The sequence below is a fragment of the Bubalus bubalis genome, chromosome 4, assembly GCF_019923935.1.
Source record: "Bubalus bubalis isolate 160015118507 breed Murrah chromosome 4, NDDB_SH_1, whole genome shotgun sequence".
NCBI classification, from domain to species: Eukaryota; Metazoa; Chordata; class Mammalia; order Artiodactyla; family Bovidae; genus Bubalus; species Bubalus bubalis.
In genome coordinates this window covers 338432-361406 of record NC_059160.1, presented here as the reverse complement: position 1 = coordinate 361406, position 22975 = coordinate 338432, and the positions used below count along the sequence as shown (strand labels likewise).

The 22975-nt window shown below is 50.1% G+C and overlaps 1 protein-coding gene across 13 annotated transcripts in view; it reads left to right on the top strand.

Annotated features, from left to right (window-relative positions):
- PPP6R2 (protein phosphatase 6 regulatory subunit 2) overlaps positions 1-22975 on the top strand; it is a 60857-nt gene that overhangs the window by 17771 nt on the left and 20111 nt on the right. For 11 of the 13 annotated variants that reach the window (XM_044940707.2, XM_044940703.2, XM_044940704.2 and 8 more), the window contains 2 exons: positions 11542-11784; positions 19132-19318. In XM_044940707.2, coding sequence (XP_044796642.2) covers positions 11558-11784; positions 19132-19318 — 414 coding nt within the window. In that variant the 5' untranslated portion in view covers positions 11542-11557. Of the gene's footprint in view, positions 1-11541; positions 11785-19131; positions 19319-22975 lie in introns of those variants that run through there. The other 2 variants (XM_044940705.2, XM_044940706.2) reach the window with 2 other exon arrangements.

The following is a 22975-nucleotide window of genomic DNA, read 5'->3' as shown; positions in this document are numbered from 1 at the left end:
TGCTTGGCATTCCAGAGAGACTGGAGGGCGTTGTCAGGATGTGACAGGAATGCTTGTAGTATGTTGGAGCTCAGGTATAACCAGAGATATCTCGAGTCACCACGCCACTTCACGGGCCAGTTGTTCAGTCGCTCAGTCACATCCAACTCCTTGCGACTCCATGAACGGCAACATTCCAGGCTTTCTTGTCCTTCACTATCTTCCTGTTTGCTCACACTCGTGTCCATCGAGTTGGTGACGCCATCCAACCGTCCCATCCTCTGTCACCCTTTATCCTCCTGTCCTGTCTTTCCCAGCGTCAGGGTTTTTTCCAGTGAGTCAGCTCTTCCCATCAGGTGGCCAAAGGATTGGAGCTTCAGCATTAGTCCTTCCAATTAATATTCAGGGTTGATACCCTTTAGGATTGACTGGTTTGATCTTGCTGTCCAAGGGGACTCTGGAATCTTCTCCAGCACCAGTTCAAAAGCATCAATTCTTTGGTGCCCCACTTTCTTTATAGTCCAGCTCTCACATCCATACATGGCCACTGGAAAAACCATAGCTTTGACTATACAGACCTTTGTTGGCAAAGTAATGTTTCTGCTTTTTAATATGCTGTCTAGGTTTGTCATAGCTTTTCTTCCAGGGTGCAAGAATAACTTTTAATTTCATGGCTGCAATCACCATCTGCAGTGATTTTGGAGCTCAAGAAAATAAAGTCTGTCACTGTTTCCATTTTTTTCCCTATCTATTTGCCACGAAGTGACGGGACTGGATGTCATGATCGTAGTCTTTTGAATGTTGAGTTTTAAGCCAGCTTTTTCACCCTCCTCTTTAATTTTCATCAAGAGGCTCTTCAGTTCCCCTTCACTTTCTGCCATAAGGGTGGTGTCATCTACATACCTGAAGTTATTGATATTTCTCCCAGCAGTCTTGATTCCAGCTTATGTATGCTTCATCCAGCCCGGCATTTTGCATGATGTATTCTGCATATAAATTAAATAAGCAGGGTGACAGTATACAGCCTTGATGTACTCCTTTCAAATTTTGAACCAGTCCAGTGTTTCATGTCCGGTTCTAAGTTTTGCTTCTTGGTTTCTTTGCTTCTATGGGTTTCTCAGGAGGCAGGTAAGGTGGTCTGGTATTCCCGTGTTTTTAAGAATTTTCCATAGTTGGTGGTGATCAACATAGTCAAAGGCTTTAGTATAGTCAGTGAAGCAGAAGTAGATGTTTTTCTGGAATTCTTTCGCTTTTTCTGTGATCCAGCAGATGTTGGAAATTTGATCTCTGGTTCCTCTGCCTTTTCTGAATTCAGCTTGTACTTCTGAAAGTTCTCAGTTCCTGTACTGTTGAAGCCTAGCTGGAAGGATATTGGGAATTACTTTGCTAGCATATGAAATGAGTGCAGTTGTGTGGTAGTTTGAGCATTCTTTGGCGTTGCCCTTCTTTGGGATTGGAATGAAAGCTGACCTTTTCCAGCCCTGTGGCCACTACTGACTTTTCCAAATTTGCTGGCGTATTGAGTGCAGCACTTTCACAGCATCATCTTTTAGGGTTTGAAAGAGCTCAGCTGGGACTTTGTCACCTCCAGTAGTTTGGTTGGTAGTGATGCTTCCGAAGGCCCACTTGACTTCACACTCCAGAATGTCTGGCTCTAGGTGAGTGATCACACCATCCTGGTCGTCCAGGTCACCAAGATCTTTTTGGTAGAGTTCTTTTGTGTGTTTTTTCCACCTCTGCTTAGTATCTTCTGCTTCTGTTAGGTCCATATCATTTCTGTCCTTTATTGTGCCCATTTTTACGTGAAGCGTTCCCTTGGTATCTCTAATTCCCTTGAAAAGCTCTCTAGTCTTTCGCATTCTGTTGTTTTTCTCTGTTTCTTTGCATTGTTCGCTGAAAGTCAAAGTCAAAGTGTTAGTCTCTCAGTCATGTCCAGCTCTTTGCACCCCCATGAACTGTAGCCCACTAGGTTCCTCTGTCCATGGGGTTCTCCCCTGGAGTGGGTAGCCACCTTCTCCAGGGGATCTTCCTGACCCAGGCATCAAACCCAGGTCTCCTGCATTTCAGGCATATATTTTACTGTGTGAGCCATCAGGGGAAAGGAGGCTTTCTTCTTTCTCTTTGCTATTGGAATTCTGTGTTCAGATGGCATGTCTTTCTTTTTCTCCCTTGCCTTTCGCTTCTCTTCTTTCCTCAGCTGTTGGTAAGGCCTCCTCAGACAGCCACGTGGCCTTGTTGCGTTTCTTTTTCTTGGGGATGGTTTTGTTCACCGCCTCCTGTACTGTGTTACGAACCTCTACGTAGTTCTTCAGGCACTCCGTTGATCAGATCTTATCCCTTGAATCCATTTGTTACTTCCACTGTATAATCCTAAGGAATTTGACTTAGTTCATACCTGAATGGCCTAGTGGTGTTCCCTACTTTCTTCAGTTTTAAGTCTGAATTTTACTATAAGGAGCTCATGATCTGAGCCGCAGTCGTGAGCCAGTGCCTTGTTCTAAAGACAAGCTGTCAGTGGCGGGCCTCTGGGTCATCTTGGGAAGGAAAGTTAGCCTTCTGGTAGGCGAGGGTGCAGTAAGAGGAAGCTAGCATCTCTTTGGAGGGTAGCACAGAGTTGTTGGGATACAAGAAGTGTTTGGAAAAGACGTGTGCAGCCGCTACCCGAGTGACAGTTCTAGAGCCGCTTTATACCAGTTCCTTGGCCATGAGATGCGCTCGCCTAAACTGGGGCTATCGCTGTGAACTCTCCAGGGATGCCGCTGCTGAGATCACCCGTTTCTTACAGTGCGTGGCTAGTCACCGAAGCTCAGGAACGTTAGTACACAGATTTTTGGTTGAATGACCTAGAACTGTAGCGGTGTGGGCCAGTGAGCTAATGGTCAGTTTAAGTGAATGACTTTGAGAGTAATTTAGTTTTATTTCTAGTCACAGTGCTGGTTTATATGTAATAGGTGAGATGAGCAAAGGTGAGCTTTTCTTTAAAAAATTGTTTTTTTAATTTATTTATTTTTGGCTGCATTGGGTCTTCGTTGCTGCTCATGGGCTTTCTCTATTTGTGATCAGGAGAGACTCCTCTCTAGTTGGGCTGGCAGTTTTCTTGTTGCAGGGCTCTTCTCGTTGTGGAGCACAGGCTCAGAAACTGTGGTACATAGGCTTAGTTGCCTTGTGGCATGTGGGATCTTGGACCAGGGATCGAACCTGTGTCGCCTGAATTTGCAGGCAGATCTCTTAACCACTGGACCACCAGGGAAGTCCCCTAAAGTGTGTGTCTTTTGTTGGAGATTGTTTTTTAGAAATTAAATCTGAGAAAATTCTTTTGCATTGATTAGTTTATTCCATATATTATACAACTATTAAAATTATCATTAGGATTAATTTCTTTTTTAAAATTCATTTTTATTGAAGTATAGTTGATTTACAGTGCTGTATGTTAGTATTAATTTCTACCATTTTGTTTCACATTTTCCTTTACTAGTACTTCCCTGTTTTTATATCTCCTTTTCTATTTTCCGTCGGATAGATTATTTTTGTTTTACTCCTGATTAAAAGTTACACGTTCTATTTTGTGTGTTTGTGTGTGACCTTGAACTTAAGACCCTTTTTCATGGGTGTTTGACTTTTCAAGCTTTATAGGATCTTTGCTTTCCTTCAGTAGGACAACTGTCCTAATCAGGAGAGGCATGTCCTCTCCTGATTGACATGCCCCAAAATTCTGACCTCTGCTCTATTGTACTTAAAAATGTGAGTAGTGATTGAAGGATATATTAGGATTCTAGGGCTTCCCTGGTGGCTCAGTGGTAAAGAATCTGCCTGCCAATGCAGAAGACACAGTTTTGATCCCTGCTCTGGGAAGATCCCATGGGCCTTGGAACAGCTAAGATTGTGTGAAGCCCTCGTGCCCGGGAGCCTGTGCACCGCAGTGAGAGGAGCCACCACAGTGGGGAGCCCGCACGGCGCGCTGAGGGGCAGCCCCTGCTCACTGCAGGTGGAGAAGAGCCTGTGCAGGAGGCAAGACCCGGCACAGCCCAGAGTGCATAAACAAGTTTTTGGAAAAAGGATATGTTAGGATTCCTTATCATGTTACTGGATAATGCAGAGCTTGTTTTAGTAGCAGTCTTGTAGTGATTCTGGGAGGGAGTGGTGGGTGGTGGTTTGCTGTCTCCATGAAGAAGACCGGTGGATACGGGTGAGGCTGAGGTCAGGCTGCAGACAGAGAGGCGGAGGGGCCCTGAGGGAGTCTGTTTTCTGTTGTTGTTACTGAAATCCTGTAGATGTTTTTGTAAATTGCAGATTATTTTATAGTAAGCCTCTCCAATTTATGAATCCTTTCTAAATCTTGCACTTAGCTTTATAGCTGTTTTGTCAGTAACTATTTAGCCTTACCGGAGAAGGCAATGGCACCCCACTCCAGTACTCTTGCCTGGAAAATCCCATGGACGGAGGAGCCTGGTAGGCTGCAGTCCATGGGGTCGCTGAGGGTCCGACACGACTGAGCGACTTCACTTTCACTTTTCACTTTCATGCACTGGAGAAGGAAATGGCAACCTACTCCAGTGTTCTTTGCCTGGAGAATCCCAGGGACGGGGGAGCCTGGTGGGCTACCATCTCTGGGGTCGCACAGAGTCAGACATGACTGAAGCGACTTAGCAGCAGCATTTAGCCTTAAGTCTTTTTTTTAACGGTTTCTTGACCTCTGTGACTGTTGCGTGCAGTGCTGTGTCTGCTCGTGGCTGCGCCCGGCCTTTCTCTGGGCGGTGCGAGCGGGGGCGGCTCTCTGCTTGCGGTGCTCCGTGCTCACGGTGGCTTCTCGTGCCGTGACTGGGCTCCGGGTGCGGGGCTTCCTTCACGCGGCACGTGGGCTCAGTAGTTGTGCACTGGCTTAGTTGCCCCGCAACATGTGGGATCTTCCCAGATCAGGGATTGAACCTGTATCTTCTATATTGTCAGGCAGGGTCTCCCCCCCCCTTTTTTTAATATAAATGTATTTATTTTAATTGGAGGCTAATTACTTTACAATATTGTATTGGTTTTGCCATACATTGACAAGAATCCGCCACGGGTGTACACGTGTTCCCCATCCTGAACCCCCCTCCCACCTCCCTCCCCATCCCATCCCATCCCTCTGGGTCATCCCAGTGCACCAGCCCTAAGCTTCCTGTATCATGCATGGAACCTGGACTGGCGATTCATTTCACATATGGTATTATACATGTTCCAATGCCATTCTCCCAAATCTTCCCACCCTCTCCCTCTCCCACAGAGTCCAAAAGACTGTTCTATACATCAGTGTCGCTTTTGCTGTCTCGCATCCAGGGTTGTCGTTACCATCTTTCTAAATTCCATATATATGCATCAGTATACTGTATTGGTGTTTTTCTTTCTGGCTTACTTCACTCTGTATAATAGGCTCCAGTTTCATCCACCTCATTAGAACTGATTCAAATGCATTCTTTTTAATGGCTGAGTAATACTCCATGGTGTATGTGTACCACAGCTCTGTTATCCATTCATCTGCTGATGGACATCTAGGTGGCTTCCATGTCCTGGCTATTATAAACAGTGCTGGGATGAACATTGGGGTACACGTGTCTCTTTCAATTCTGGTTTCCTCGGTGTGTATGCCCAGCAGTGGGATTGCTGGGTCATATGGCAGTTCTGTTTCCAGATTTTTAAGGCATCTCCACACTGTTCTCCTTAGTGGCTGTACTAGTTTGCATTCCCACCAATAGTGTAAGAGGTTCTTAACCACTGTTAAGAATAATACCAAAAAAAAGAATATTACAAAACCATTATGTAATAATATTACAAAAACATAATATTGAGGGATTTCCTTGGTGCTCCATTGGTTAGGACTCCATATTTCTACTGTAGGGGACGCTGGTTTGATCCTTGGTCAGGAAACTAAGATTCTGCGTGCCGTGCTGTGCAGCCAAAAAAAAAAAGAATGATAAAAATATTATATGAGGTATAATTTACATACAGTAAGTGGACCCATTTTATGTTTGTAGTTCTGTGAATTTTAATAAATACACTGCCACGGTCAAGATGCAGAGTGTTTTGACATCGCCCCCACAGCTCCGTCTTGTCGCTCTCGCCTGTAGCCTGTGACCCTGAGCAGCCACTCGTCTCCTTGGCACCATGGGTTCAGTTTGCTGTGCTTAAAGTTGCATATAAATGGAATGATTTAGCTTTGCTTTTTCGTGTCCAGCTTCTTTACTCACCAGGGTTTTTAGCTTCATCTGTTCTCACAGAGGTGCTTGCTCCTCTCTGCTGAGTAGTCTTCCGTTGTAGGAATGGCATCACTTATCTCTCATCTGTCGGTGGGTATTTGGGCTGCTTCCAGTGTTTGGCTATTATGAATAAGGCATTTGTGAACCTTCGTTTACAAGGCGTCTTTGTTTGGATTTATGATTGCATTTCTCTAAAGTTAATACCTGGGATTGGAATTGCTGGGTCACATGGTAAGTGTATGCTTAACTTTATAAGAAACTGGCAAAGAGTTCTGCAGGGTGGTCATGCCATTTTACAGTCGTGCTCACAGTGTGGGGGTTTCTGCCCCGCATCCGCATGGACCGCGCTGTTGACAGCATTTTAATCTCAGCTGTTGGAGTGGTGCCCCTTAGCGTGCGTTTCCTGATAGCAACGGTGATAGTTTTCCATGTGCTTATTGGCTATTTTTATATCTTTTTTTGCAAAGTGTTCAGATCTTCTGTCCATTTTTAAAAAAAATATTTTTATTAGTCTTAGTTGCAGCGTGTGAACCCTTAGTTGCAGTATGTGGGATCTAGCTCCCTGTTCAGGGATCAAACCCAGGCCCCCTGCGTTGTGAGCACAGAGTCTTAACCACTGGACCACCAGGGAAGTCCCTGTCCATGTTTTTAGTTGAGTATTTTTTTATATTATTGCTTTATAAAAGTTCTTCATGTTAACTCGTTAGGAATGCTTTGTTAGAGACTTGTGGCTCAGTGATATAGAATTTGCTTGCTACTCCGGGAGACATGGGTTCTATCCCTTATCTGGGAAGAGCCCACTGCTGCGGAGTAACTCAGCCCGTGCACCGCAGCGGATGCGCCAGACTGCAGAGCCCTGGACCCGCAGCGCTGAGCCCAGTGCCCTAGAGCCCCTGCTCTGCAACGAGCGGGGCCCCCGTGGTGGGAAGCCTGCACACCCCTGCTCTCCACAAGTAGAGAAAAGCTGCGTAGCAGTGAAGACCCAGCACAGCCAAAAATGAAAACAAATAAAACTATATTTTTAAAAAAGAATGCTTTATCAGATATAGAGAGCAAATACTTTCTCCCTTTCTGTGATTTATCTGTATTTTCTTAATGGTATCATTTAAAGAGCAGGAAGTTTTCAATTTTGATATAGTCCTGTTTATCAGATGTTTTTATTTTTATTGGGCTGTAGGGGTGGGTTGGAAACGTCTCTCTTCAAGTTATGGCCCATTAGGGAGACGTCTGCTCTGATTTTCCTGGGATGGCTCTCAGAGCTTTTTCTTTTTCTTGCAGCCACAGCTCTTGCTGTGGCAGCCTCTTCAGGCCCACTGCTGAGTGGCTTCTCTTTGGGAGAGAATTTCCTCTTTTTCTCGGGATCACTCTTGTTTCCTGACTCTTCAGGGTCACTGTCTGGTTCGCCTTTGGGGAAGGAGTTCTTCCTTTTGGGAAGACTTACAGTGCCAGCTGTCTCTTCAAGATCAGTGCCAACCAGCTCCTTCTTGGAAAAAGATTTCTCTTTCTGGGGTTTGGAGAGGAGGCTTACGGGTCTTCTGCTCCGTCCGCCTGAGGCCCTCCTGGGCCTCCGCTTCTTTCCCGTCTCCGCGTGTGCTCGCGCTGCCCGGGAGCACTGCTGCTGTTTCCTGAAGATGCCCGTGATTGCAGCCCACCATTCGATTCCTTCTGTAAGCGTGTCTTCTGTTTTTGAGCAAAAATAAATAAATAAATAATAATAATAATAGTTTGTTTTTCCTTGTGTCTTATCTATCACAAGTTTACAAATATTTTATTCTTAAGTTTTCTTCTAAAGATTTTAGTGTTAGTGTTTATGGTTAAGTCTGTGATCCGTGTATGATGTGAGGTAAGGGTTGAGGTCTGATTTATATACAGATACTCAACTTTCCAGAGCTGTTTGTTAACAAGGATCAGCCTTTCCCCGTTACATTGCTGTGGCACTTGGTGCACGTCGCCGCGTGGGTCTCCCTCTCTCTCTTGTTCTGCTGAACCACTAGAACCACACTCTCCTGCGTAATCGCACTTTATAGGAAGCCTTAAAATCAGGCGGTGTTAGCACTCCAATTTTGTTCTTTCTTTTCAAAATTGCTTTGGTTCTCCTGGGTTTTTTCCCATATGCATTTTAGTAGCAACTTGTCCATTTCTATTTTTAAAAATCTGCTAGAATTTATTTGGGATTGCATTGAATCCGTAAACCAGTTTAAGAAAAACCCATGTCTTAACATGGTCTTCCCTAGTGGCCCAGCTGGTGAAGAATCGGTCTGCAGTGCAGGAGACATGGGTTCCATCCCTGGGTTGGGGAGATCCCCTGGAGGAGGGCGTGGCAACCCACTCCAGTGTTCTTGCCTGGAGAACCCAATGGACTGAGGAGCCTGGCGGGCTACAGTCCACAGGGTTGCAAAGAGTCGGACACGACTGAGCAACTAAGCACAGCACAGCAGAAGTTAAAAATTTTTTATTGCTAGTATATTGAGGTACAGTTCCTTTTTGGATGTTGACCTTGTCACTGGTAAGTTAGCTAGGTTCACTCGTTAATTCCAGTAGCTCTTTTCCATGCAGATTTCTTAGGCATTTCTGCGTATACAGTCATGTCATCTGAGAGTAAGGACAGTTTTACTTATTCTTTTTTAACCTGTATGTGTTTTTTTCCCTTGTCTTCTAGGACTACCTTGGATAGAAGTAGATCTTGAATAAGATCTAGAATAGACGTGCTCAGTTTCTTATTCCAATCTTAGGAGGAAACATGCGGTCTTTTCAGCGCATTAAGCGTGCTGGTAGCTGCAGGTGTTCTGTGGCCCCTTCATCAAGTGCAGGAAGTTCCCTTCTATTTCTAGTTCATTAAGAGGCTTTATTTTTGTCATAAAAGTGTGTTATATTTTTTTCAAATTACTTAAACCCAACCCTGTTACATTAAATAATCTAAGTACTTTAATTAAAAGGCAAAGAATAACAGAATAACAAAGCAAGACCATATCAATTGTGTGCTGTTTAGAAAAGAAACACTGTAAGCGTGCAGATACAGATATGTGGACAGTACAAGGACTTGCAGGATGTGGCCAGTGTGAACTAGGGGAACGGCGTGCTGTGTTAGTGTGGGACGCTCGGCCACTCTGGCTGAGAACAGGACGCAGAGAGACCACCTCTGGTTGCGCTGCTCGGCAAGTTCTTGTTTGGGTAAAAAGCCCTGGTTAGGCGGGGGTCTGCCTCCCTGGATTGTGTGCTATCCACGTGCACAGGCCATTCTGTAGGGCTTCAGGAGAGAGGGCGCCTGATGTGTGGGGGCAGCAGTCTTGTCCTGAAGGCCCGTCTAGCAGTCGTTTTTTCTGGTCCCCTAGAATCTGTCACTAACACCGCAGATACCCATCTGCACTCCTCACAAGAGAAATAAAGAAGATGTTAGGACCTGGATGGAAATTGAGTGTGGGTTGACTTGTGGAGCCCCTGCCCTGAGTGTTCAAGTGCCCTGCGTCTGCGTCTGGCGGGCAGGGGGAATTTTCGCCAGTGAAGGGCCTGAGCACAGGAGCGTGTGAGGAGGGTAGGGGCCGAGTGCAGCCTGTGTCGGGAGACACATGGCGTACTTGTGACAAGGGTGGAGCTGGGGGGCAGCGGGGAGTCCCCAGAGGGCCTGGAGGCACACTGGGGACAGCGCCCTGGCGAGTGGTGGCCTTTGGGGCCAGACAGGCTTTGACGCCGACGTGAGAGGAGCATGGAGATGTCTGTTTCGGGAAAGGGAGTTTAATGCAGCAAAGACAAGAGGCTGTGGAGGGCATGGCTGGACAGCTGAGGGGCTGGTGTCATGGGGTTCTGAGAGGTGGGCTTCACACACACAAACTAGGGCTTCCTGTCATGTGGGGAGTCCTTTACTCTTCCGAATAAAAATATTAGATCAGATAAATCCCCCATCTGTCATCATGATTTTGTAAATAGTGATTTAACACTGAAAAGATTCATAATCTCAAAATACAGGTTTAACTTGGTTAAAGATACAGACTTTGAGGACTTCCCTAGTGGTACAGTGGCTAAGAATCCACCTGCCAGTGCAGATCGACACAGCTGTGATCCCTGGTCCAGGAATATCCCACATGTGAAGAGCAGCTGAACCTAACACAATCGCTGAGCCTGCACTCTAGACTGTGCGCAGCGGCCCGTGCTCCGCAGCAAGGGAAGCCACCGCAGAGAGAAGAGGCTTGAGGCCGCAACTAGAGAAAGGCAACCGAGACCCAGTGCAGCAACGCAAAAATAAATAATTGATGAATTTTTAAAAAGTACAGGCTTAGGTTTTTCATTTTGTATCCAACACGGAAAACTTGGCTGCAAACCAGCCTAGGCTCACAGACTGCCACAGGGACTTGCTGAGTGGTCACATGTTGTATACTCCAGGCACAGAGAGCCAGACCTGGAGACGGGGTGGGGCTGTGGCCTGAGGGCTGCTGGGCGAGAAGCCCGAGGTGGGGAGTGTAGAGCCTCGGTGTGCAGGTGGAGGAGGGGCTTTAGGGGCAGCCCTGGCCACCCAGCAAGGGGACGGGACAGGGGCAGGGAGGTGGGGGCAGCGGTGGAGAGACAGGAGAGCAAAGCTTGTTGCCCTCCTGGGTCCTGGAGGCGGGCGGCCCCGACCTCAGCGGGGCGAGTAGGGAAGCCCGGGGGTCAGGAGGCAGAAGAGGCAGGAGAGAGGGGCTGAGGCTGTGGCCCCTGTGGGGTTTCCGCGTGAAAGGCGAGGCTGGGCAGGGGGAGCTGCTTAGGCCCAGCTTGCTTGGATAATTTTGGCAGGCTTTAAGCTGTGTGTGCGGCTTCTGCTTGCCTGGCCCCTGGTCCCTGGCGCTGGGATGATGAAAGCAGAGGAAGGGGTCTCCTGGCCTGTGGGCCCACGGCGGGGCAGGGGCGTGGGGCCTGGGGGATCAGCCTTTAGGCTGGAGATGTGCTCCCGGAAACGCTTTGCTGCTCTAAGAGTTGGCTGCACAGGAGGGGCTGTCTCTCCTCAAGCAGAAAGTTTTTTCAAAGATAGTGTACAGAAAATTTAAAAAGTACATGATTCGGAGACATCTGGGAACAGGTGGGCAGTGTTGATTGAGGAGGGAGGTGGACACTGGGAGGAGATTTGTGAGTCGTGAACTCTCTGGGTGGAGGGGTATCCGCTGTCTGACACGGGGACAGGCATATGCGGCCTCGGGCCAGGGGCCGTGAGCAGGAGCTCCGGCGAGAGGGGAGGAGGTGGGGGCGGCCCATGGGGGCACCCCCTGCAACCCGGGCCGGCCACCGTGGACTTGGGACTCGGCTGCAGGGTAGCTGAGGCCCGCGTGCGCCAGCTGGGGGAAGTGACCCTCTTGTCTGCTTGCAGCTCTGTGGCCAGCACCATGTTCTGGAAGTTTGACTTGAGCGCCATGTCGCACGTTGACAAGCTGCTGGATAAGGAGGGCGTGACGCTGCGGGAGCTGATGGACGGAGAAGACATCCTGCAGGAGTGCAAGGCCCAGAACCGGAAGCTGCTGGACTTCCTGTGCCGGCGGCAGAGCATGGAGGAGCTGGTGGGCCTCGTGACTCAGGACCCGGCCCTGGACCTGGAGGAGAGGGCCCGCTTCAAGTGGGTACCGGGCCGGGCCGCGCTCGGGGGCAGCGGGCAGGGCTTGAGGACGGCCGGGGCCGAGCTTTTGAAGGGAGCAGCTGACCCTGAGCGTTGACCCCACCCTACGTGTGAGGAGGGCCACCGGCGGGCTTTGTCTCTGTGATGTTTAAGGTCTGGATCCCTGTGTGTGGTGCCTCACCCTGGGTGGTAGCGAGCAGCGGTGCAGCGTGTTGAAGCATTTTGGGGAAATGCTGGAAAAAGGCTGAGCCCTGACAGGTGGACGTGTGCGCCCGGCCTGGTGAAGCGGCCAGTCCCCAGCGATGGGTGGCGTGTGGCCACTGACTGTGGGGCCTTCTGCCTGGAGGAAGCATTCTGTGTCCTTAGTTGTCCCGACTGGTGACGTTAAGACAGAGCTGTGACCTTAGGTGATGACAGAGGGCACCGAGTGGGGACTTGGGACCGGGGCTGGGTGCGGACAGAGGAGTGTGAACGGCGGGGCCTCGGGGGGCGGGAAGGGCCCAGCACTGGCCTCTGACTCTGAGGGTGCCTCTCGGGTCCCACTCAGACTCTGGGACGTGCAGGAGCAGGGGTTGGTGGCACGGGGAGTCAGGGCAGACAGGGTGCCCTCAGCTGCTCATGTGTGCCACTGGGGTCGGCGTGTGTTGCCACGTCTTAGAACAGGCTAGGGAGTTATGGCCTGAGGTCAGATCCTGTTTTTGTAGGACCTGCCAGCTGAGAATGGTTTTACATTTTTAAATGGTTGAGAAAAAAATGAAAAAATTGTAAATATTTACCTGAAAATGGCAAAATTCACATTTCATTGTCCATCAGTAAAGTCTTTTTGGATACACCTATGACCTGTTGTCTGTGACAGCATAGACCCTCTAAAACAGTTACTCTCTGACCGTCTGTAGAATGTTTTTGCTGACTCAGGAGGCAAATAAAGCAAGATGAGCCGATGAGGGCGGGGGTGCGGTAGGGCTGTGGTCTGCACACCTGTCTGACTGGAGTGCTCCAGGGAGAGGCAGGGGCTTGCTCGTGGAGGAGCCGGGGCGCGGTGTGGCGGGTCAGAGGCCGTCGGGCCGCCTCCTGAGATGTGCCTGGTCTTATGTCCGCGTCGCCACTAGTGACCCCGTTCCTTTCAGTCTTTTGCTCCCGAATGGGCCCTGTTGCTGCCCGAGCAGGGTCTCCTGTCAGGCGCTGGCAGCAGTGGGATGGGGAGAAGGGCCGGCTGGCTGGTTGTGCTTCTGGGTAGAGGGTCCCAGCGCGGCAGTAGAGACCGGGGGAGCTTTACAGTCCGAGTTTGAGGAGATCGGCAGTCGGCGAGCACAAACAAGGCAACAAGGAGACCTGCCGCTCTGGGCAGGGACACGTACAAGTAAGCGGACGGGCCGGTGTTTGCGTGCTTATTCAGAAAGGGCAGCCCCAGATAGGGATTTAATTAACAACTGTGGTCTAATTTTATAGAGGCGGGGAGAGGGCGCTGGGCTGGACGGGCCGGCTGGTGTGAGAGCCCCAGCCGTCACACAGGAGGTCAGTTCGTGATGTCTGCAGTTGCTGAAGATGTGTGTTTGTGTTTTATTTGGAAACATGGAGGTGAATAGTAGAGAAGGTGCCAAGAGGCTGTGGTGGCCGTCCCAGCAGTGTGGCCTGTGGTGGCCGTCCCAGCAGTGTGGCCTGTGGTGGCCGTCCCAGCAGTGTGGCCTGCGAGTGGGGATGCAGGCTGTTCCTCAGGACCCTGGTCATGCTGAGTTGTTAAAGCATGTGTGCATGTCGCCTGTTAAAAAAAGAACAACCTTTTTGATTTAAAAGTTAATTTTAAAATTAACTTGCTTATTAAAGATTAGTTTGCTTTTAGTTAAAATTAAATATAGTTTTTGAAAAGAGAAATAGGCTGGGTAGATGGATGAGGTAGTAGCTGGAAGAGGATGGGGGGTCAGGATTATTTTTCAGAGGTGCCGAGGGTACAGATTGGACCTGTTTCACGCTCTGAGCCATGGGTCTCTGTTGAGCCACTCCGTGTGGCCCTCGGGGTGTGTGGCAGCGCCCGGTGAGCTGGGCGTGAGCGCGGTGGGCAGGAGCCCCCTCATCTCAGCCTCAAGACGGCTGCCCCCGTGGCTGCCCTGACGGCCGCGTCAGCCCGCTGGCTGCAGGCTGGATTATGCAGAGACCTGTCCGGGATGTAGGGGTGCCTCTGAGCCGCGGGGCTCAGGGGCCACCCTGAGTGGTCGGCTGCTCTAATGCCAGAGGAGCTCCATGCACCTGGGGCCCTGTGCAGCAGCCTGGGGCCGGGAGCTGGCCCGAGATTCCTGAGGATGCTTCTGGCTCTTTCTTAAGGTTCCCGTGCAATTTGCCTGCCAAGCTTTAGGCCATTTGAGAAATGAGACGAAAGAGTCCGCAGGTGGATGCCAAGCTCACACTGTTGTTTCTGACGCGGTGGTGTGGCGATGGGTGGAGGAGGCCTTCCTCTTCCCAAGTCACAGACCTGCGTGCTTGTGGGGAGCAGGGCTGGGCCCAGCAGCCCAGGAAGGGCTCCCCGCACCCCCACCCCGCCCTGCAGGGCAGCACAGAGGGGGACGTCGAGCCCCAGGGAGCGCCTGGGGAGCAGCCGGGCAGGCCACAGAGAGGCGTGCAGAGGCCCCAGGAGCCTCCACCGTGACGGCCCTGGACTCTGCTTCCTCACCCAGTAATTGCTGCGGCCACCTCCTGTGTTCCTGGGTTTCGTTCTTCTCTCTTTCGCTTGCTGCCCCTGGCAAATTCTGTTCTCTGACAGGCTCCTGAGTGCACCCTTCTCCCTTGGGCTGGCTCTGCCGGGTCACGTCCAGGCTGGACATGGTTCTCCTGCTGTTTTGAAGACTCTAGGGTTGTCTTTGTCAACTGAAAAAATAGGCACAACTTAAAAGCTGAGAATTACATTTTACTTGGTGGACTCTCTGAAGACTTTAAACCCTGGGGAGAGGACTCCCCGATAACTCAGGGACACCTCTGAAGAGGTGAGTGAGGAGCCAAGATGTGTAGGAGTTTTTCCAACAAAGACCAAGTAGTCAGAACTTCAGACGATTGCTGTTCATTAAAGAAGACCAGACGACTCACGTTGTGGGTTGAGCGCCTCTCTGTGCCTGGGAAGGTGCGGGGTCTGGGCTCATGCGCCACCCCTCTGACCTGCCCTGCCGCTGTCTTGGCCGCATCCTGTGCACTCCCATCCTGAGTCCCCTCACGGCTCGCCGTTGAGGGTGGCGGCTCTGACAGAGGATCCCCGCGGGGCTCCCAGGGCCGGGGCGGCCTGTGTTCACAGAGATGTGCACGCGGCTCACTCACGCCTTCTCTTCCTGACTCCGGCCCTGCTGCTGAGAGGTCTGATGCCACAGGCCCCCAGTTTCCTCAGGGGCCTCCTAGGACCTTTTCTAACTTTGTTGCTCTGCAGTTTCCCAGGACTTTATCCCCTGGGTCAGGACAGGGGGATCTCAGAAGTGGCACCAATAATCCAGGAGAACTTTAAAGGCAAAGAGTTTGGGAGAAATTAGTAATAAATACATACAAAACAAAGCAAACGGAAGCAGGGAGTCTCATTGCAGCAAGCGCTCCGCCTGTCTGGGGACCACTGTTTGCACCCAGGCCTCTCGGAGTGCACAGAGCACGGCTCCTGTGCGCGAAGCACTGTGAGGCCAGACCGAAACGTCGGAGGTTGGAGCAGAGAGATGTGTTTTACTGTGGGGCTGGGCAAGAATAGGTGGCTTGTGCTGTTGCCAAAATGTTGGCTCTCTATGCACCATTGCCAAACAGAAGTATGAAGACAGAGTTGTGGAGGAAAAGGAAAAGAAAGGGACAGTGTTACCCGCTCAGTCGTGTCTGAGTCTTTGCGACCCCATGCACTATAGCCCACCAGGCTCCTCTGTCCATGGCACTCTCCAGGCAAGAATACTGCAGTGGGTAGCCATTCCCTTCTCCAGGGGATCTGCCCGACCTAGGGATCAAACCTGGTCTCCTGCATTACAGGCAGATTCTTTACCGTCTAAGCCACCAGGGAAATGGCTTTATTACTTTGCCAGGCAAAAGGGGAACGCTGAATAGGCCAGTGCCTCAGGGGCTGTGCCCCCACTTCCTGGTGAGTTGGGAGAGATTATGTAGTCAGGCAGGGGTCTGTGATAAGGACCAGAGCCGAAACAGTCTTGATTCTTTCTTCTTCAGTCTCTAAGGAGTGGGGTTGCTGACAAGATCAGGGTCTCGTGTGCAGGGCCTCTGGTGGTCGTCTCCTAATCTTTTATGGGTCTCTCTGGACCCTTTAGTTTTGTTTCACATGGTTTCCTGGCTGCTGCTCCTCTGATTAGTAACTGTTCTGCCTTTTGGAACTCAAAGAAGGGCATGGAAGCTGCAGTCTTGTCTATAAGAAGGCTGTGTGCGTGCACTCAGTCGTGTCCGACTCTTTGGGACCCCATGGACTAGAGCCCACCAGGCTCCTCTGTCCATGGAATTTTCCAGGCAAGAATACTGGAGTGGGTTGCCATTTTTTTCTCCAGTGGATCTTTCCAACCCAGGAATTGAACCTGTGTCTTTTGTGTCAGCAGGCAGATTCTTGACCACTGAGCCAAGAATTGATGCTTCGTCTAAAGGACATGGGGGCAAAAAGGCCCCCTTGCCTGGGAGACCTAGGGGCCCGCTTGGCATCAGTGCCCGAAGCCCCAAACTCCCCAGTAGTTTTAGGGGAGAGGCTTACAGGCAGATTTGAGGTGAGGGCTGCGGGGTGTGGTGCTTTCTTCTCTTTGGTTGGTGGTGAGGTAACAGGGCAGAGTTCCAGAAATCTTGGGCTCAGCCTAAAGTTACTGTCATCAGTCTGGGGGTGGGGCGGGAGCTTAGTTCTGCTGAAGAGCTCAAAGGTATTGTTGTGTGTATCCCTTTAGCAGGAGATGCGTGCTCCTTGAAGAAAAGCAGTGACCAACCTAGAAAGCATATTAAAAAGCAGAGACATTACTTTGCCTGCAAAGGTCCGTCTAGTTAAAGCTATGGTTTTCCCGGTAGTCATGTATAATTATGTGTGCTGGGCAGTAAAAAAGGCTGAGTGCTGCAGAATTGATGTCTCTGAACTGTGGTGTTGGAGAACACTCTTGAGAGTCCCTTGGACTGCAAGGAAATCCAGCCAGTCAATCCTGGAGGAAATGAACACTGAATATTCATTGGAAGGACTGACGCCAAAGCTGAAGCTTCAATACTTTGGCCACCTGATGGGAAGAGCCAACTAACTGGAAAAGTCTCTGATGCTGGGAAAGATTGAAGGCAGAACGAGAAGGGGAAGACAGAGGATGAGATGGTTCGACGGCATCACCAACTCAATGGACATGAATTTGAGCCAACTCCGGGAGATGAAGGACAGGGAAGCGTGGCATGTCCTTGGGATCGCAAAGAGGAGGAAACGACTGAATGAGGGAACACCGTTAAGGCCCCTGCCCCAGGGCTGCACCATCGTTTCTTGCCTGTCCCGCGCTTCCCTCATCAGCTGCTGTTTGAACCTGCCCTTCCTAACCTGGGGGAGGTATGTGTGTGCTTGCTCACTCTCTCAGTGGGGTCTGACTCTCTGCAGCCCTGTGGACTGCCGCACGCTAGGCTTCCTTGTCCTTCACTATCTCCAGGAGTTTGCTCAAACTCATGTCAAGTCAATGATGCTATCCAACCATCTCATCCTCTGTCGTCCCCTTGTCCTCCTGCCTCAGTCTTTCCCAGCATCAGGGTCTTTTCCAGTGAGTCAGCTCTTCGCATCAGGTGACCAAAGTATTGGAGCTTCATCGTCAGTCCCTCCAGTGAATATTCAGGATTGATATCCTTTAAGATTCACTGGTTTGATCTCCTTGCTCTCCAAGGATTCTCTAGAGTCTTCTCCAGCACCACAGTTTGAAGGCATCGTCTGGGGCCCCCGTGGGGCCTCTGCCCCCTGGGCTGTTATAACAGAAGCACCCTGTCCCACAGCCATGCTGATGGCCCTGCCTTCGCCCCTTCTGCACCTGGTTGGCTGTGCACTCCATCAGCTGTTTCCTCTGGAACCTCTTAACCCACAGTGAGCGCCTTAGTTTGTGGCCCTCTGGGTGGCTTCCGGGAGCTGGAGGGTCGCTGCGGCTGACCTTGATCCAGGGCTGCCCGTGTGCCAGGCTCTGCTCTATGCACAGCCTTGGGGAGGGTGGACTCTCAGCTCCCATGTTTGGATGCGGCAGCTCAGGCTCAGAGAGACTCAGTCATGTGCCTGAGGCTACGCAGCAGGTCCCGTGCCGCGTGTGCACCAGGCCTTGTCACTGCACCGCGTGGCGGGCTCTGGATGCCGCAGGGCGTCGGCTAGGCCTGTCCGGCCCGTGTCTGTGAGAGGGTCAGGCAGGGAACACAGTGGTACGAGGTGATACCTGCTGGGATCAGGACTGTGTTCTGTCTGATCATTTTTATCAAAGGAATAATACATTTTAACATATATTTGTAGGGAGGTAGCCAATTAGCCAAAATGGCAGTGGTCAGGCTCTCTGAGCCCAGCCCGTCCCCCACGTTTGTAAATGCACGGCTGTGTAGCAGCTGAGGTCACTTACCGCACATGCACGGCACGGGGCACCCACCTGGCCACGGGCCACTTGTATTCAGTAAACATACATAAGCTCCACCTGAAAAGCCCTGGCCTCCAGGTTATGGCTACGTTACGGCTGCATCACGACTGTCCACTGGGGCAACAGCAAGAGGAGAGACCACCGTGTGTCTGCTGCTCCGGCGGCTGTGCCAGTCAGGAAGGAATAAACGCGTCCGCCGTTCCTACGGCTCCTTGAGCTTTCTTCCAGCCTCCCCACTCACGCCTTGCCTCCCCTGGGTTCAGCTAACAGTGTGGACAGCAAGACAGCCGGCGTAGTCAACGGTGAGATGCAGTGAGACAGCACTTCTTAATCATGACCCGCATAGCGCGTGCCCTGGTGCTGCGTAAGCTGTGGTACGGGGGCCTCTTCAGTCTGGGAACAGGCCGGGTCTGTGCTGGTTGCTGTGTGGGGTGAGCAGGGCGTGGAGAGGGAAGGACGACCTGACATGCGTGAGAGGCCTGGCAGGAGAGTGGAGGGCGGAGAAGAGGCCGGAAGGCCATAAGAGGCTCCATAGAAAACACAAACGGAGTCTGAAAATGTAGGTTGTCAGGATGAGGGTATAAGGAGCCAGCAGAAAGGATGATTAAACGTTGAGGTTCTAGTGAAAAATGCTGGTTGGTCACAGAATAATCACATTTTTATTCTATTGCGAGGTCTAGCCATTTTGGTTTTTGCTTGTGGAGCTGCTTCCTAAGAGAAGACTGTTGAGCAGCTCCTGAGCAGTGGAGAAGTCCAGCTCGCACCCAGCTGTCGCTCTGCGCCCCTGCAGGTACCCGAACACAGCCTGTGAGCTACTGACGTGCGATGTGCCACAAATCAGCGATAGGCTGGGAGGGGATGAGACTTTGCTGAACGTTCTTTACAACTTCCTGGACCGTGAGCCGCCCCTCAATCCTCTGCTCGCCAGCTTCTTCAGCAAGACCATTGGTAATCTCATTGCAAGAAAAACTGAACAGGTAATCATCCGCCCAGCCTGCGTGCTTTGGGAGGGAGGCTCGGCTAATGCCGATCATGCCGTCAGCCGTTGTGTGGAGGGCAGTTCTGACTGCTCCGAGGGACACACCTGGAGCCGCATGGCTGCTGCTGTGGGAGCCGGGGTGGATGAAGAGGCTGTCTTCCCGAGAGAGGGCCGCGGGCCTGCTCTGGATGAGCGGCACTCACACTGTCCCGGGGGGCACAGGGCCCCAGGCGAGGCCGGCTTGCCCTCTCGCTGACCAGTCCCACTGTGAGGCCCAGGCCCTGCTTGCGTCGTGCTAGGACCATAGGGTTCCTGCTGTTGCGTCTGTGTGGGTGTCGGGTGTCTGTGTTTATACCATGCACGGGTTCTCAGTCGTGCCCAGCTTTTTGCAACCCCATGGACTATAGCCAGCCTCCTCTGTCCATGGGATTTTCCAGGCGAGAATACTGGAGTGGTAGCCATCTCCTTCCCTGGGGAATCTTCCTGACTCAGGTGGAACCTGCGTCTCCTGCACTGACGGGCGGACTTTTTACCTCTGGTGCCACCTGGGGATCACTTCTTTGTGTCTAGGGCACTTACTGTTTCAAACAGATAAAAGGAAGTTCTCCTCTGTGCAATGGTAGGACTCTGTGTGTCCACTGTAGGTGGCATGGTTGGCGAACTAAGATCCTGTAAGCCGCATGGTGCAGCCAAAAAATAAAACGAATGCCCAGTTATAGGTTCCTGTAGAGCACGGGTGAACTCACCTCATTGAGCTGGTGCATGGTTCTTCTGGGGACGACGCGTGCGCCTGCCCCACACCGCCTTGGCATGCTTCGGCACCACGCACCGCACACGTCCCGAACGGCCGTGCGGTGTGCAGGCGCCTGTGCCCGGCGCCCGCTTCAGGAGCCAGCGTGTCAGTCTTTCACCTCCTGCCCCCGCTCACCGGCCCCAGTACTCAGTTTCAGAACAAACCCCAGACAGCGTGTTGGTTCTGTAAGCACTGCGGTGTGAGTCTAGGAAGCGTGAGGACTTGCTTTCTCCTGGTGTCACGTCAGGTGGGCATGGGTGCATAGAGCAGAGCCTGGCACACAGCAGCAGAGCACGGTTCCTGCTGCTGCACTTCCTCTCCAGCCTTTAATGTGATCAGTCGGTTTACTTCAGCTTTTCTGATAGTTGTACATAACAGCATTGTGGTTTTAATTTGCATCACTTCGGTGACTGCTGAGGATGAGCACCTTTTTGTATATTAATCAGCCATTTGGATATTTTTTGTGTGAGATCTCTTGCCCAGTTTCTTTCAGCCTCTCTGTTTTCATTTGTAGCAGTTGTCTATTTTGTGGATACAAGTCCTCTGATTTTTTTTCGGCTGTGCCACATAGCTTACCAGATCTTTATTCCCCTATCAGAGATTGAACCTATGCCCTTGTCAATGGAATCTCAAGTTCGAACCACTGGACTGCTAGGGAATTCTCCCTTTGTTGATTTTGTGTTGCAAACATTGTTTCCTACTCTGTTTGCTGGTTTTTTGGGTTTGTTTTTTTTTTTTTTGGTTTTTACTCTCTTTATTTTTTAATGAACAGAGGATCTGATTTTCATGTAGTGCAATTCATAACTCTTTATTTATGGTTGGTTTTTTTGTTTGTTTTGTCCGTTAAACTTTTATCTACTTCAAAATCATAAAGATACTCTGTATTATTTTATAGAAGCTTTATTGTTTTCAGTTCAGTTCAGTCGCTCAGTCGTGTCCGACTCTTTGTGACCCAATGGACCGCAGCACGCCAAGCCTCCCTGTCCATCACCAACTCCCGGAGTCCACCCAAACCCATGTCCATCGAGTCGGTGATGCCATCCAACCATCTCATTCTCTGTCGTCCCCTTCTCCTCCTGCCCTTAATCTTTCCCAGCATCAGGGTCTTTTCAAATGAGTCAGCTCTCCGCATCAGGTGGCCAAAGTATTGGAGTTTCGGCTTCAACATCAGTCCTTCCAATGAACACCCAGGACTGATCTCCTTTAGGATGGACTGATTGGATCTCCTTGCAGTCCAAGGGACCCACAAGAGTCTTCTCCAGCACAACAGTTCAAAAGCATCAATTCTTCTGCGCTCAGCTTTCTTTATAGTCCAACTCTCACATCCATACATGACCACTGGAAAGCCTTGGCTTGACGGACCTTTGTTGACAAAGTAATGTCTCTGCTTTTTAATATCCTGTCCAGGTTGGTCATAACTTTCCTTCCAAGGAGTAAGCGCCTTTTAATTTCATGGCTGCAATCACCATCTGCAGTGATTTTGGAGCCCCCAAAAATAAAGTCTGACACTGTTTCCACTGTTTCCCCATCTATTTGACATGAAGTTATGGGACCGGATGCCATGATCTTAGTTTTCTGAATGTTGAGCTTTAAGCCAACTTTTTCACTCTCCTCTTTCACTTTCATCCAGAAGCTCTTTAGTTCTTCAATTTCTGCCATAAGGGTGATGTCATCCGCATATCTGAGGTTATTGATATTTCTCCCTGCAATCTTGATTCCAGCTTGTGCTTCTTCCAGCCCAGCGTTTCTCATGATGTACTCTGCATATAAGTTAAACAAGCAGGGTGACAGTATACCACCTTGACGTACTCCTTTTCCTATTTGGAACCAGTCTGTTGTTCCATGTCCAGTTCTAACTGTTGCTCCCTGACCTGCATACAGATTTCTCAAGAGGCAGGTCAGGTGGTCTGGTATTCCCATCTGTTTGCAAATTTTCCACAGTTTATTGTGATCCACACAGTTAAAGGCTTTGGCGTAGTCAATAAAGCAGAAATACATGTTTTTCTGGAACTCTCTTGCTTTTTCGATGATCTAGCGGATGTTGGCAATTTGATCTCTGGTTCCTCTGCCTTTTCTAAAACCGGCTTGAACGTCTGGAAGTTCACGGTTCACGTATTGCTGAAGCCTGGCTTGGAGAATTTTAAGCATTACTTTACTAGCATGTGAGATGAGTGTAATTATGCGGTAGTAGGGAAATGGCAACCCACTCCAGTGTTCTTGCCTGGAGAATCCCAGGGACAGGGGAGCCTGGTGGGCTGCTGTCTGTGGGGTTGCACAGAGTCGGACACGACTGAAGTGACTTAGCAGTAGCAGTATGAGCATTCTTTGGCATTGCCTTTCTTTGGGATTGGAATGAAAACTGACCTTTTCCAGACCTGTGGCCACTGCTGAGTTTTCCAGATTTGCTGGCATATTGAGTGCAGCACTTTCACAGCATCATCTTTCAGGATTTGGAATAGCTCAACTGGAATTCCATCACCTCCCATTTATTTACATATTATCTGTGGCTGCTTTTGTACTGTACGGAAAAGCTGAGAAGTTGGGGCTTCTTTAATTTCTCTCAGTAACCTCGTTCTCAGGGAATCAGTCTTAAATATTTTTTGTTATGTTTATTCTTAGGTGCTTTATATTTTCATGTTGTTCTGTCTTTTTTATTGAGAAACTTTACTAAGATAATTGTCGATTTCCTGGAATACATTCAACTTGATGGTGATACATTATACTTTTTTTCATATTTGCCTTTTTTTTTAAAAGAATTTTTTATCTGTTGTCATCAGTGAGGTTGGCTTATAATTTCCTTTAAAAGAAAACTTTTATCGGGGTATAGTTGGTTTAGTATTGTGTTAGTTTCAGTCACACAGC